Source organism: Amblyraja radiata, chromosome 8 (genome assembly GCF_010909765.2).
Source record: "Amblyraja radiata isolate CabotCenter1 chromosome 8, sAmbRad1.1.pri, whole genome shotgun sequence".
Lineage (NCBI taxonomy): Eukaryota > Metazoa > Chordata > Chondrichthyes > Rajiformes > Rajidae > Amblyraja > Amblyraja radiata.
Window position 1 is genome coordinate 58,728,043 of NC_045963.1, and position 12,334 is coordinate 58,740,376.

Sequence of the window (12,334 nt, forward strand, 5' to 3'; positions counted from 1 at the left end):
AATGTTGTCAATTTTTGTCAAGGGTTTATGCTTTGGAAAATGCGGATGATTTTCCGCGGACACACTCACCCTCCCACACACAGAAACACACACACACCCATAATGAGAAACTATTAATATGATAACATATAAAGAGGTAATAGTATAAGAAAATAATATGAGAAAATACTGTAGAGCCTTTAGGTTGAGATTTAGGTTTATTTTTGTCACATGTACCGATGTACTGTGAAAAGCTTTGTATTACATGCAATCCAAACAGGTCAGATGTACCATACATAAATACAATCAAGTCAAACTCAAGTATAATCTTCTATATTACTAAAAGTCTGATCTTGACCACATCCTGTTGTTCTGTATATTGATTTTAGAAAAAGCGCCTCCACTTACAGGTGTGATTTTTGGCCATCTTACTCAGAGTCCCCCTCCGATGTGCAGGGCAAGAGGATTTTTCCCATCGATGAAAAATAAAAGTTATTAGTGTTTAAAAATGTTGAGATTCTCTCTCCTGAAGGCCACGCCCCTTCCGGAGGGACTATAAAACCCGGAAGTGTTGAGTGCCTCAGTTAGTCTCTGCAAGATGGAGGAGCGAGAGGTTCACGTCTCTCAGCCTGAGCTGTGAATAACACTGAACACATGTCTACTAAACTGTGAGTGTGGTTTTACTGACCTTGGGTGCCCTTAATGTGGTTTGAAAATGAAAATGTGGTTGGTTTGAAATAAAGCACAGCAAATGGTGGTTGGTGGTGGTTGGTTTGAAATAAAGCACTGCAAATGGTGGTTGGTTTGAAATAAAGGACTGCAAATGGTTGTTGGTGGTGGTTGGTTTGAAATAAAGCACTGCAAATGGTGGTTGGTTTGAAATAAAGGACTGCAAATGGTGGTTGGTGGTGAATGGTTTGAAATAAAGCACTGCTAATGATTGTTGGTGGTGGTTGGTTCGAAATGGCAAATGATTAAAAGTCTAAACTTGACAACTTCCTGTTTGCACTGTATATTGATTTTAGATAAAACGCTACCACTACGGCTGTGATTTTTGGGCATCTTCCTCAGTCTCCCTCCGCTCATCAGGTGCAGAGGGTTCTTCCCATCAATGAAAAATAAATGTGTTATTAGTGTTTAAAAAATGTTGAGAATCTCTCTCCAGTCAATCACGCCATGAAGGCCACGCCCCTTCTGGTGGTAGGGGGAGGGGTTATATAACCCGGAAGTGTGGGTGTGGCTCATTCTCTGCAAGATGGGGGAGGGAGAGGTCACGACTGAGCTGTGAATCAACTGAACACTGAACTGTGAGTGTGGTGTTTATGTGGCATTTATGTGGTGTTTAGTGTGCTTTTATGGTGGTTTCACGCTGCTTGAAATGGTATGAAACTGCATTTGAATGTGGTGGCCTTGTATTCTGCATGAAATGGTATGAAACTGCACTTAAGTTTGGGGGCCCTGCCCATTCCCACTGGCCACCAATATGGAGAAATTTAGCCAGAAAACAACAGGGATGTAAAAAAAAAGCTTTTTTTCCCTGTCAAATTATGGACCTTATACTTTTAAGGGGAGACCGGATAAACATGAAGAGAAATCCTGCAGATGAAGGAGATGGAGATAGGGAAAGATAAAGAGGAGTATTTGAACCATAAACAATGACATAGATCAAATGGACTAAGCAGGAAGGGTTTCTGAGGTTAGAGCCAGCTGCCTGTGATGGGAGGGGATAGATCAGGGAGAGGATAGATCAGGGAGAGGAGTCATGTTCCATTGTGAGTGATCAAGAGAGAGTGATAGTTTTTTATAAGGGGGACCTCGCTCGAACTCTATTGACTGAGATTTGCTCGGCAGGTATGCACTAAGTTATGTAGAAAGGAAGATGGTTGTGGTTGTTGGAGATCCATCATTCCATTTCCAGGGTTTCATCAGAGCAGTGTCCCCATCCCAGCCATCTTCAGCAGTGGCCAATAAGGGAGAGTGTAATCACTTAATATTCAATGCCACCACCACTGCTGAGTCAACATCTTGGGGTCTCCATTGACCAGAAGAGTTCCACCATTGATCACCCATACATCACTGTGGCCACAGAGTAGCTCAAAGGCTTGGTATCCTTCATCGAGTGACTAACCTCCTGACATTCCGAAGCCTTTCCACCATCTACAAGGCGCAGGCCAGGAGTGTCATTGAATATTTTACCCCTGCCTGGATGCGTGCAGCTTGAACTGTATTTAAAATGGTTGAGACACGCAGAAAGCTGGAGCAACTAAGTGGGTCAGGCAACATCTCTGGAGAAAAGGAATAGGTGATGTTTCGGGTCGAGACTCTTCTTCATAATCTCGTTGGAGAGAGGAAGAGAACTTCTTCAAAGTAGGCATACCTTGAGGAGATTTTGCAGTGGAGCAGACAAAATATGTAGGAAGGAACTGCAGATGCTGGTTTCAACCGAAGGTAGACACAAAAAGCTGGAGTAAATGAGGGGGTCAGGCAGCATCTCTGGTGAAAAGGAATAGGTGATGGGTTGACAATACTCAAAATGGATGACACTATCCAGAACAAAGCAGCTCAAGTGTTTTATTTACTTTATCGTCCTGGATCCTCACTCCCACCACCACAGGCGTACTGTGGCCATAGTATCATCGACAAATTGCGCTACAGATTACCCTGACAGCACCTCCCAAACCCAAACATATGGATGAGAGGACAGGTGCATGGGAACAGTACCACCTGCAGATTTCCTTGCAAGTTGCACGCCCTCATGATTTGGAAACACGTCATCATCTGGTCCTAACTCGTAGATAGGATGGGGAGTACCTTTATCAGAAGGAGAGCAATGACTCTTCTCTATCATCAGGTACAGTTAGGAATAAATGCCAGCCTTGCCAGCAACACCCATGATACAAGGAACAAACTTTTATCAAAGGTGCAAATTGTTTGCTTCTGGATGACGGCACATGGGGCCGCGGTAGAATTGATGTCTGCCAGAGACCTGGGTTTGATCGTGACTAAGGGTGCTGTCTGTAAGGAGTTTGTTTGTTCTCTCTGTGACTGCGTGGGTTTTCTCCGGGTGTTCCGGTTTCCTCCCACATTCCAAATACATGCAGGTTTGTAGGTTCATTGGCTTCGGTAAAATTGTAAAATGATTCCTAGTGTGAAGGATAGTGTTAATGTTTGGGGTGATTGCTGGTTGGCACGGACTCGGTGGGCTGAATATCCTGTTTCCATCTGTAGTCTAATGTAAAGTCAAAATGATTAGGCAAGGCCATGCATGTGTAGAGTCCAGAGTTACAGTGCATAGCATTAAAGGACTTGGACGCATACAGTCTCATTGTGTATTAGATTCACGGCAGACCTAGAACAAAAAAGGTGAACCAGTAAAGCATGCATTAAACACGCTCTCTTGCTCTAAAATGGATCTTCACAGTTTCAATGTCCTTTATCCACAGTGAACTGCACCTTCGAAAAAAACCCTCAGTATACATGGACGTCCACCAGACCAATGAGCACTTTGCTCCTGCCCTGTCACACCAATCCCAGCCAGTTCGCCAGCAGGAAGTGGTAAGGGTCTAAAGAAACCTTTTAACCTATTCAAGGCAAATTTTTCTGTTGCCTTTTCTAACTAACATTTAACAATTTCCTCTTGTCAACCAGACTTACAAGCTCCACAGATTGTACAACTGATTTATATTATCCTTCATGGGAAGTCATGTTTCCCGAAGTTTTTCATATGTATATCTAAATCGCCCCACTGGAGGAGATACATATTCTGTCTTGACTAAATCAGGTTCTTAAATATCACAATCAGACCAACCCTTACTCTACTAGATTGAGAGGAATATGCAGTAAATAATAATGCATGCTTTGCATAAAGTTATATATGGCATGGTGGTGCAGCGTAGAGTTGCTTCCTTACAGCACCATATTCCCGGGTTTGATCATGATTATGAGTGCTGTCGTACAGAATTTCTACGTTCTCCCCATAACCACATGGGTTTTCACCGGGAACTCCAGTTTCCTCCCATATTCGAAAGACATACGAGTTGTATGTTAATTGGCTTCGGTAAGAATTGTAAAATATCCCTTGTATGTAGGATAGTGCGAGTGTATGGAGATTGCTGATTTTTAAATAATAAATTTAGCTTCAGAAGCTTTTTCTTTTTGCATGTAAAAGCCCACTTCAGAACCATTGACTATTTTAAAACTTTACAGCCAAGTATGGCTGCACAGTCTATTGCTGTTTAATTTAATTAATCAAAGTACCTGTTCAAATGTTTTCTGACAATTGTAATAATATGATATGAAATAAAAATATGACAAATTACCAATATGATCATATATAGAGAGGTAATAGTATAAGGAAATATATGAGATAAAAATACGACAAATGAATAATATCTATCTATTATCTATTATATACTTAAAAGTCTGATCTTGGATGTGTCTGTATGTGTGTGTGTGTGTTTGTGTTTGTGTGTAATCACATCTTCTTGAAAAGTCGACGTGCTAACGGTAAAATGTTTTCATATTCCGATAGGGATTTATCCCGTGGAGTCCAAAATTGGCTTATCTGAAAAACTCATGCATTATTTCTCGAGTTATTAATTAAAATGTTCAAAAACCTCAAAAAAACGTTGAGAAAAATAACTGCTTATTCCCTGTGCTTACAACTGTGACGTCACAATGGGATTGTCGCCCAGCTCGCAACATTGTTGCTATCCAAGGTCACTGAGTCCTGCTAGCCCCAGAAAGTGCAAATGCAATTTTTTTAAAGTCACAGTACACTGAGTTCTGCACGCTAGCAAGTGCAATTGCATTTTTTTTTAAAGTTTAAAAATGAGGGAGGTTGCATAAATCGAAATGAGCAGCCCCTGCGCAGTTGTTGGCTATGGGTAAGTGGTGGAATATTGCGTTGGGGAACGGGTTGCGTTGGGGGACCAGGCCTCCCATGGGACAGGGACCCAATGCCATCCAAACAGGTCAGATCTACCATACATAAATACAATCAAGTCAAACTCAAGCATAATACCTAAAGGGGAAGCTTTAGTTTAGAATATAGTTCTCAACATTGTAACACATTGTAGCGCATCGGGTCCATAAACAATGTCTACTTTGAGATGTTGAGCCCAGAAGTAACCACAGTAATTCCATTCCCAGACCATCAGAGAAATACACCATATCCCTGATCTTTGTCTGCAAAGTCCCTGACATACTTTTTTTCCTTGGAGCACAAAAGTTTGAGGCAACCTTATTGAAATATATGAAATTATGATTGGCGTACGTAAGGTGGATGGTCACAGTCTTTTTTGGAGAGTAAGGGAATCTAAAACTCTAGGCATTCTAGATAAGGGAGTCTCAAACTAAGGGCATAGGATTAAGGTGAATGGAGAAAGATTTAAAAGTGACCTGAGGGACAACTTTAGCACACAAAGGGTGATGTATATGTGGAAGAAGCTGAAAGAGGATGTGATAGTGGTGGGTACAATTGCAACTAAAGAAATTGGACAGGTACATGGATAGGAAGAATTTGAAGGGATATGGCCAGGCATAGACAAGTGGGACTTGCCCAGTTCGACAACTTAGTTGGCATGGAAAAGTTGCGTCAAAAGACCCGTGTCCCAGCTGTGTGACTTTATGAATCAACGGGAGAACAGAACATTCCAATCCATTGCTGATATGAACAAACCTTCAATTATGATCTTTTCTTTGTCTCAACAGTGTTTTAAACACACAGAATTACACATCATACTGGGAGTCACCTAACATGAGTAACTGTTCGAACAGCTCCAACACCAGTGACTTTCCACCGGTATCTGCAGGTAATGCCAGTGAAGTACCTCGCTGTCCTTTCTCTCAAGCAAGGTTGATGTTGGGTAAGAGGGGAGCCACCAAACTCCATCGAAGCGGAAAGTACAAAGACAGATTTTGGGGCAGCGTAGTTGGTAGAGTTGCTCCATCACTGCTCCAGCGAGCTGGGTTCATTCCTGACCTCCAGTGCGTGTTTTCCTTGTGACCGTGTGGGTTTGCCCAGTGTGCTCTTGTTTCCTTCCATATCTCTTCAGAAGCTTATGCTGTAATGCAATGACTCAAACAGCTACACCACTGTGGAACTTATCAGAACGGTGTTTGGGTGATACGCAATGCTCTTTCAACACAACAAAAATGCTTAAGAGTAGTTTCCAGGTCATTTTGTGCAACTTGCAATACTAATTGCAAACCAGAATGAAAGGGTAAATATGCAGACATGCTTATATATACATTATTAGTGTTCCCTGCTTTACAGCCGTTTGGCTAATGGAAATTAATCCCAGTGGAATTTACTACCAAAATATTTCGACATTACAAAATAAAAATGTGCTCTTATGGAATTTATATGAGAAAATAAAATAATTACATAAACATAAAATGCGAAATAAACAAATGTTGTCAATTTTTGTCAAGGGTTTATGCTTTGGAAAATGCGGATGATTTTCCGCGGACACACTCACCCTCCCACACACAGAAACACACACACACCCATAATGAGAAATTATTAATATGATAACATATAAAGAGGTAATAGTATAAGAAAATAATATGAGAAAATACTGTAGAGCCTTTAGGTTGAGATTTAGGTTTATTTTTGTCACATGTACCGATGTACTGTGAAAAGCTTTGTATTACATGCAATCCAAACAGGTCAGATGTACCATACATAAATACAATCAAGTCAAACTCAAGTATAATCTTCTATATTACTAAAAGTCTGATCTTGACCACTTCCTGTTGTTCTGTATATTGATTTTAGAAAAAACGCCTCCACTTACAGGTGTGATTTTTGGCCATCTTACTCAGAGTCCCCCTCCGATGTGCAGGGCAAGAGGATTTTTCCCATCGATGAAAAATAAAAGAGTTATTAGTGTTTAAAAATGTTGAGATTCTCTCTCCTGAAGGCCACGCCCCTTCCGGAAGGACTATAAAACCCGGAAGTGTTGAGTGCCTCAGTTAGTCTCTGCAAGATGGAGGAGCGAGAGGTTCACGTCTCTCAGTCTGAGCTTTGAATAACACTGAACACATGTCTACTAAACTGTGAGTGTGGTTTTACTGACCTTGGGTGCCCTTAATGTGGTTTGAAAATGAAAATGTGGTTGGTTTGAAATAAAGCACAGCAAATGGTGGTTGGTGGTGGTTGGTTTGAAATAAAGCACAGAAAATGGTGGTTGGTTTGAAATAAAGGACTGCAAATGGTGGTTGGTGGTGAATGGTTTGAAATAAAGCACTGCTAATGATTGTTGGTGGTGGTTGGTTCGAAATGGCAAATGATTAAAAGTCTAAACTTGACAACTTCCTGTTTGCACTGTATATTGATTTTAGATAAAACGCTACCACTACGGCTGTGAATTTTGGGCATCTTCCTCAGTCTCCCTCCGTTCATCAGGTGCAGAGGATTCTTCCCATCAATGAAAAATAAAAGTGTTATTAGTGTTTTAAAAATGTTGAGAATCTCTCCCCAGTCAATCACGCCATGAAGGCCACGCCCCTTCTGGTGGTAGGGGGAGGGGTTATATAACCCGGAAGTGTGGGTGTGGCTCATTCTCTGCAAGATGGGGGAGGGAGAGGTCACGACTCTGAGCTGTGAATCAACTGAACACTGAACTGTGAGTGTGGTGTTTATGTGGCATTTATGTGGTGTTTAGTGTGCTTTTATGGTGGTTTCACGCTGCTTGAAATGGTATGAAACTGCATTTGAATGTGGTGGCCTTGTATCCTGCATGAAATGGTATGAAACTGCACTTGAGTTTGGGGGCCCTGCCCACTCCCACTGGCCACCAATATTGGAATTGGCAGAGAGGTGGAATATTGCGTTGGGGGACCAGCCCACCCGTGTGAACATGGGCCCCAAAGGGTCCCACATATTCCAGTAATACCTAAAAGGGAAGATACAGGGAGTAGAATATAGTTCTCAGCATTGTAACACATTGTAGCGCATCAGGTCCATAGACAATGTCCACCCTGAGATGTAGAGCCCCAAATAAACCACAGTAATTCCACTCCCAGACCATCAGAAAAATACACTACATCCCTGACCATACACAAACACACAGACACAAAGCATACATACACTGCCCTTACAAAGATGTTGCTTTGATTTCCCATGGCCCCACTTTGGTCTCACATTTCCTGTACACTAGTCCCCAAAGATCTCACCCTGACCTTTCCATAACCTCCATCCCGTTCTCCCGTGGTGCCGCACTGCTGGAATCTCTGTAACCTATCGTCCGTTGCTTCTTGTAGAAAATGCGGCTGAGGTGGCCTTCCTGCTCCTTGACTACTCTGCGGACAAGAACCTCACCCGGGAGGAGGTGGACCTGCTGTTGGATACACTGAATCAGATCGTCATCGTGGCTGAGATCAACTCGTCCTTGGCGTCCACTGTTCTGACGGTCCTGTCCAATATTCTCTCGAGTTCGGACACCGCGCTCACCACATCTTCACAAGTGTGAGTGCCCCTCAGTCGATGCGTCTGATTGTGTGGTTATTCCTTTGCCAGTTGAGAACATGTCAGAGCATGTGGCACTATAGGAGGTTACGGGCACTCTCCTTCGGCCTTTTCAGTCTACAATGACCATGAAGCTCCCACCCATATTAATCCTACATTCATTCTATTTTATAGAGTCATAAACGATAGACACAAAATGCTGCAGTAACTCAACAGGTCAGGCAGCATATCTGGAGGAAATAAATAGGTGACGTTTCGGGTTGAAACCCTTCTTCAGACGAAAAAGAACCCGTCAGAACAAGGATTTGGACCGAAAACGTCACCTATTCCTTTTCTCCAAATATGCTGCCAGACCCACTGTGTTATTTCAGCATTTTGTGTCTACCTTCGGTGTAAACCTGCTTCTGCAGTTCCTTCCTACATCTAGATTCATAGTCGTACTGCAGGGAAACAGGCCCTTCAGCCAACTTTCCATTCCGACCAAGATACCTTCCTGAGTTGGTGCCATTTGCCTGTGTAATCGCTTATTACTCACAGCCTTTCCTATTCGTGAACATGTCTAAGGCCAGGTCAGGATTGAACCCGTGCCTCTGTATCTGCTCTACTAACTGTGCCATTCTTATGATGTTGGGTGAGAGGGAGCCAACATACACAACACATACAAGCACAAATCACATTAGACACAAACACACTGCACACTACATACACACATCCATCCTCCCACACACAGAAACAGACACACACACACACACACACACGTACACACATGCGCACACACACACACACACGTATACCCACACACGCATATGCGCACACATACACTCACACACACATAGTCAGCCACACATACGTACACACACATACTCACACACGTATATAGGTATGTTGCAAAGCCTACCTGAAGCGTCTTTGAAAATCTGCCGCTGCGGGTGTGCGCGATTTTGGCGCCGTTTAGAGGGGGCGGGTTTAAAACGCGATTTTCTCTAGGCTGTTCAAATCGAAGATGTTCAGCCTAGTTAATTATTAACGAAAAATCGCTGGAAGACCCCGTCGCAAAAGCTATTATTAGGTTTAAAGGCCTTGAATAATAGTTATAGTAGTTTAAAAATCAATCTCTAAACCCGCGACCGCCAGCAACCGCAGGGTCTCATAAAGCAAATAGCAGAAGGAAGGTTGTATATTTTTACATTAAAAAGGGCTTCTAAAGATCCCTTCATACAAAGTTTAATATTGCGAGTAGCTCATTTTGGGCCCATTATATCGCGCAGTATTTTTCTGGGCATTTGGGGCACAAATCTACCGCAATGTGAACGTTCTAAACCAGCGCGTTCCACAGGGACCCACTGGAAAGCTGATTTAAATGGGCATTTATTTACAGCAATTGAGCACTAAATTCCTTCCATTTGGCCTATAAATTAATGTAAATGAGATTTAAAAATCATGTTTTATTGTGAATTATTTGTGAATATTATTTGGACATTTAGGCTATTTAAAAATGTTAATCATTTATTAAGAAATGGAAAGATGTTTAGATCTAGTAATTGAAGTCTGAAATTAGCTACAATTAGGTAACTAACTAATTATATGCTTTAATTTCAGGTCATCCAAGTAAGATTATTTTATATTTGTTTCAGAATGCTTCAATCTATGATAACTGAAAATTTCATTCAGTTCTCTTAATTTTTAAGAAAGTTATGGGCTTTTGACTGTTCACGATCACAACTTTTTTGTTATGTCCATAGAAAATCAATAGGGAACAAGATGCTCATTTCCGAGTATGAAAATGGCCATAACTTTTTAAATACTTGAGATATGAAAGTGAATTAGGTGTCAAATTAAACTTATTTTTATGCTTTATCTGATGGGATAAATTACAGACTTTATTTTTAAAATCTCAAAATTTTGTAACATTGCTAACGTATATGCACACATACACATACACGCACACACCATAAACAAACACACAGACACAAAGCTTACATACACTTGGCTCAATCAAAGCTCTATCTCAAGACACCAGAGAATGCTTCTTTACTCTTGAAAATATCTGAAGAAACTAATAGTAGCCAGGGAACACTGCTGAGGAGCCTAAATTGACCTAAATCAGGTGTTCCTTTGGGGCTTATCAACTGCCCCAAGGTGAGGTTGCCATTCTTTAGAGCACACAAAAATCATAGGAATAGGCCACTCGGCCCCTCAAGCTTGCCCTGCCATTCAATGTGATCATGGCTGATTTATGCTGGGCTCAATTACTCTTCTGTGCCAGTTTCCCATAACCCTCAATTCCCTGATCTTTCAAAAATGTATCTACCTCTATTTAAAAACCTCCAGTTATCCAATCTCCACAACCCCACTGGGACAGAGAATTCCCAGCGCTCACCACTGTCTGAGAAGAATTTTTTATGCACCTCTTTTGTAAAGGACTGTTCTCTCATTTTGTCCCTTTGTTCGAGACCCCCACAAATTAATACATCTTGACATCTACCATGTCAAGTCTTCTACCCATCTCTATAAGACCGCCCCAAGTTCTAATAGTCTCCCGAAAATGTAGAGCAAATCTCTAATGGGGACACAAGAGATGGTGGATCTGAAGAAAACAACTAACTGTCTCTCCCACAGTTGCTGCTCAACCTCGTCCTGATGCAGGGCCACGACCTGTCAATGCTGTCAATACATGTCCCATTCACAGATGTTGCTCGAGTGGCTGAGATCCTTGGTGATGCTGAGTGGTTTGTCCACAGCAGAGGCTTCTCGTTCCCACTGCTGCGCCCACACCTCACCCAATTCTGAGCCCACCCTGATGTCTCCGCCTTCCTCCAGCATCCAATTCTCCAACTTTCGGCTGGGTTGAAGACTCTCAGGCTTCAAAACCATGTTTGCTTTTCCTTCACCCACAGGGCTTTGAGGACAGTGGACGCGTTGACGGCCAAGATGATCTTCGATGGACCATCAGTGAACATCTCCACCCCCAACCTGGCCATTGGGATCTCCACCATTGATGCTCAGACCTACAATGGGACCTCCTTCCGACTGGGGTCTCACAATGGAGAGTCCGAACTGGAGGTGAGATATCAGCAAAGGATGGGACAGACACTGGAGACCATCCCCCGTCCTTTTTAAGTAATGGATGGCACGGTGGCACAGCGGCAGAGTTGCTGCCTTACAGTGGCAGGTACCCGGATTCAATCCTGACTACGGGTGCTGTCTGAATAGAATTTATACATTCTCCCCATGACCGCGTGCGTTTACCCCTGGTGCTCCGGTTTCCTCCCACGCTCCAAAGACGTACAGTTTTGTGAGTTAATTGGCTTTGGTTTAAAACAATTAAACTTTCTCTAGTATGTAGGACAGTGCTAGTGTACATGGATCGCTGGTCACCATGAACTCAGTGGGCCGAAGGGCCTTGTTTCCACGCTGCATCTCTAAACGAAATATGCACTTGGCAGAATATATTTACTGTAAAATAAACAACACTGCTTTGCTGCAATTAAATAGGAGAATGATGAAGGTAAGGCAATGCATGTTGTCTGTATGGTCTTCAAGAAAGCATTTGACAAGGTAAGCTGCTCCTGAAGATTTTGCCTCATGGATCCCATGTGATTTTGCAAATTGGAACCAAAACGAGCTTGGTCATAGAAGACAGAGTGTAGCATTACAGGAATGGAGAACACACAGATAAAAAATTGTGAGTGCTGCAAGGGGTAGATTGAAAGATTGGAGTTATTGGTTTGGTGGGTATTGGTTTTATTATCGTCACGTGTACCGAGATACAGTGAAAAACCTTGTTTGCATGCCATCCAGTCAAATCATACTCCACATGAATACAATCAAGTTTTACACATACAAGGTACACAAAATTGCTGGAGAAACTCAGCGGGTGCA

At 42.3% G+C, this 12,334-nt stretch overlaps 1 protein-coding gene across 23 annotated transcripts in view; it reads left to right on the plus strand.

Annotated features, from left to right (window-relative positions):
* adgrg6 (adhesion G protein-coupled receptor G6) overlaps positions 1-12,334 on the plus strand; it is a 195,230-nt gene that overhangs the window by 129,808 nt on the left and 53,088 nt on the right. For 20 of the 23 annotated variants that reach the window (XM_033026023.1, XM_033026008.1, XM_033026011.1 and 17 more), the window contains 4 exons: positions 3,423-3,534; positions 5,692-5,792; positions 8,248-8,452; positions 11,350-11,515. In XM_033026023.1, coding sequence (XP_032881914.1) covers positions 3,423-3,534; positions 5,692-5,792; positions 8,248-8,452; positions 11,350-11,515 — 584 coding nt within the window. The remainder of the gene's footprint in view (positions 1-3,422; positions 3,535-5,691; positions 5,793-8,247; positions 8,453-11,349; positions 11,516-12,334) is intronic. The other 3 variants (XM_033026015.1, XM_033026025.1, XM_033026016.1) reach the window with 2 other exon arrangements.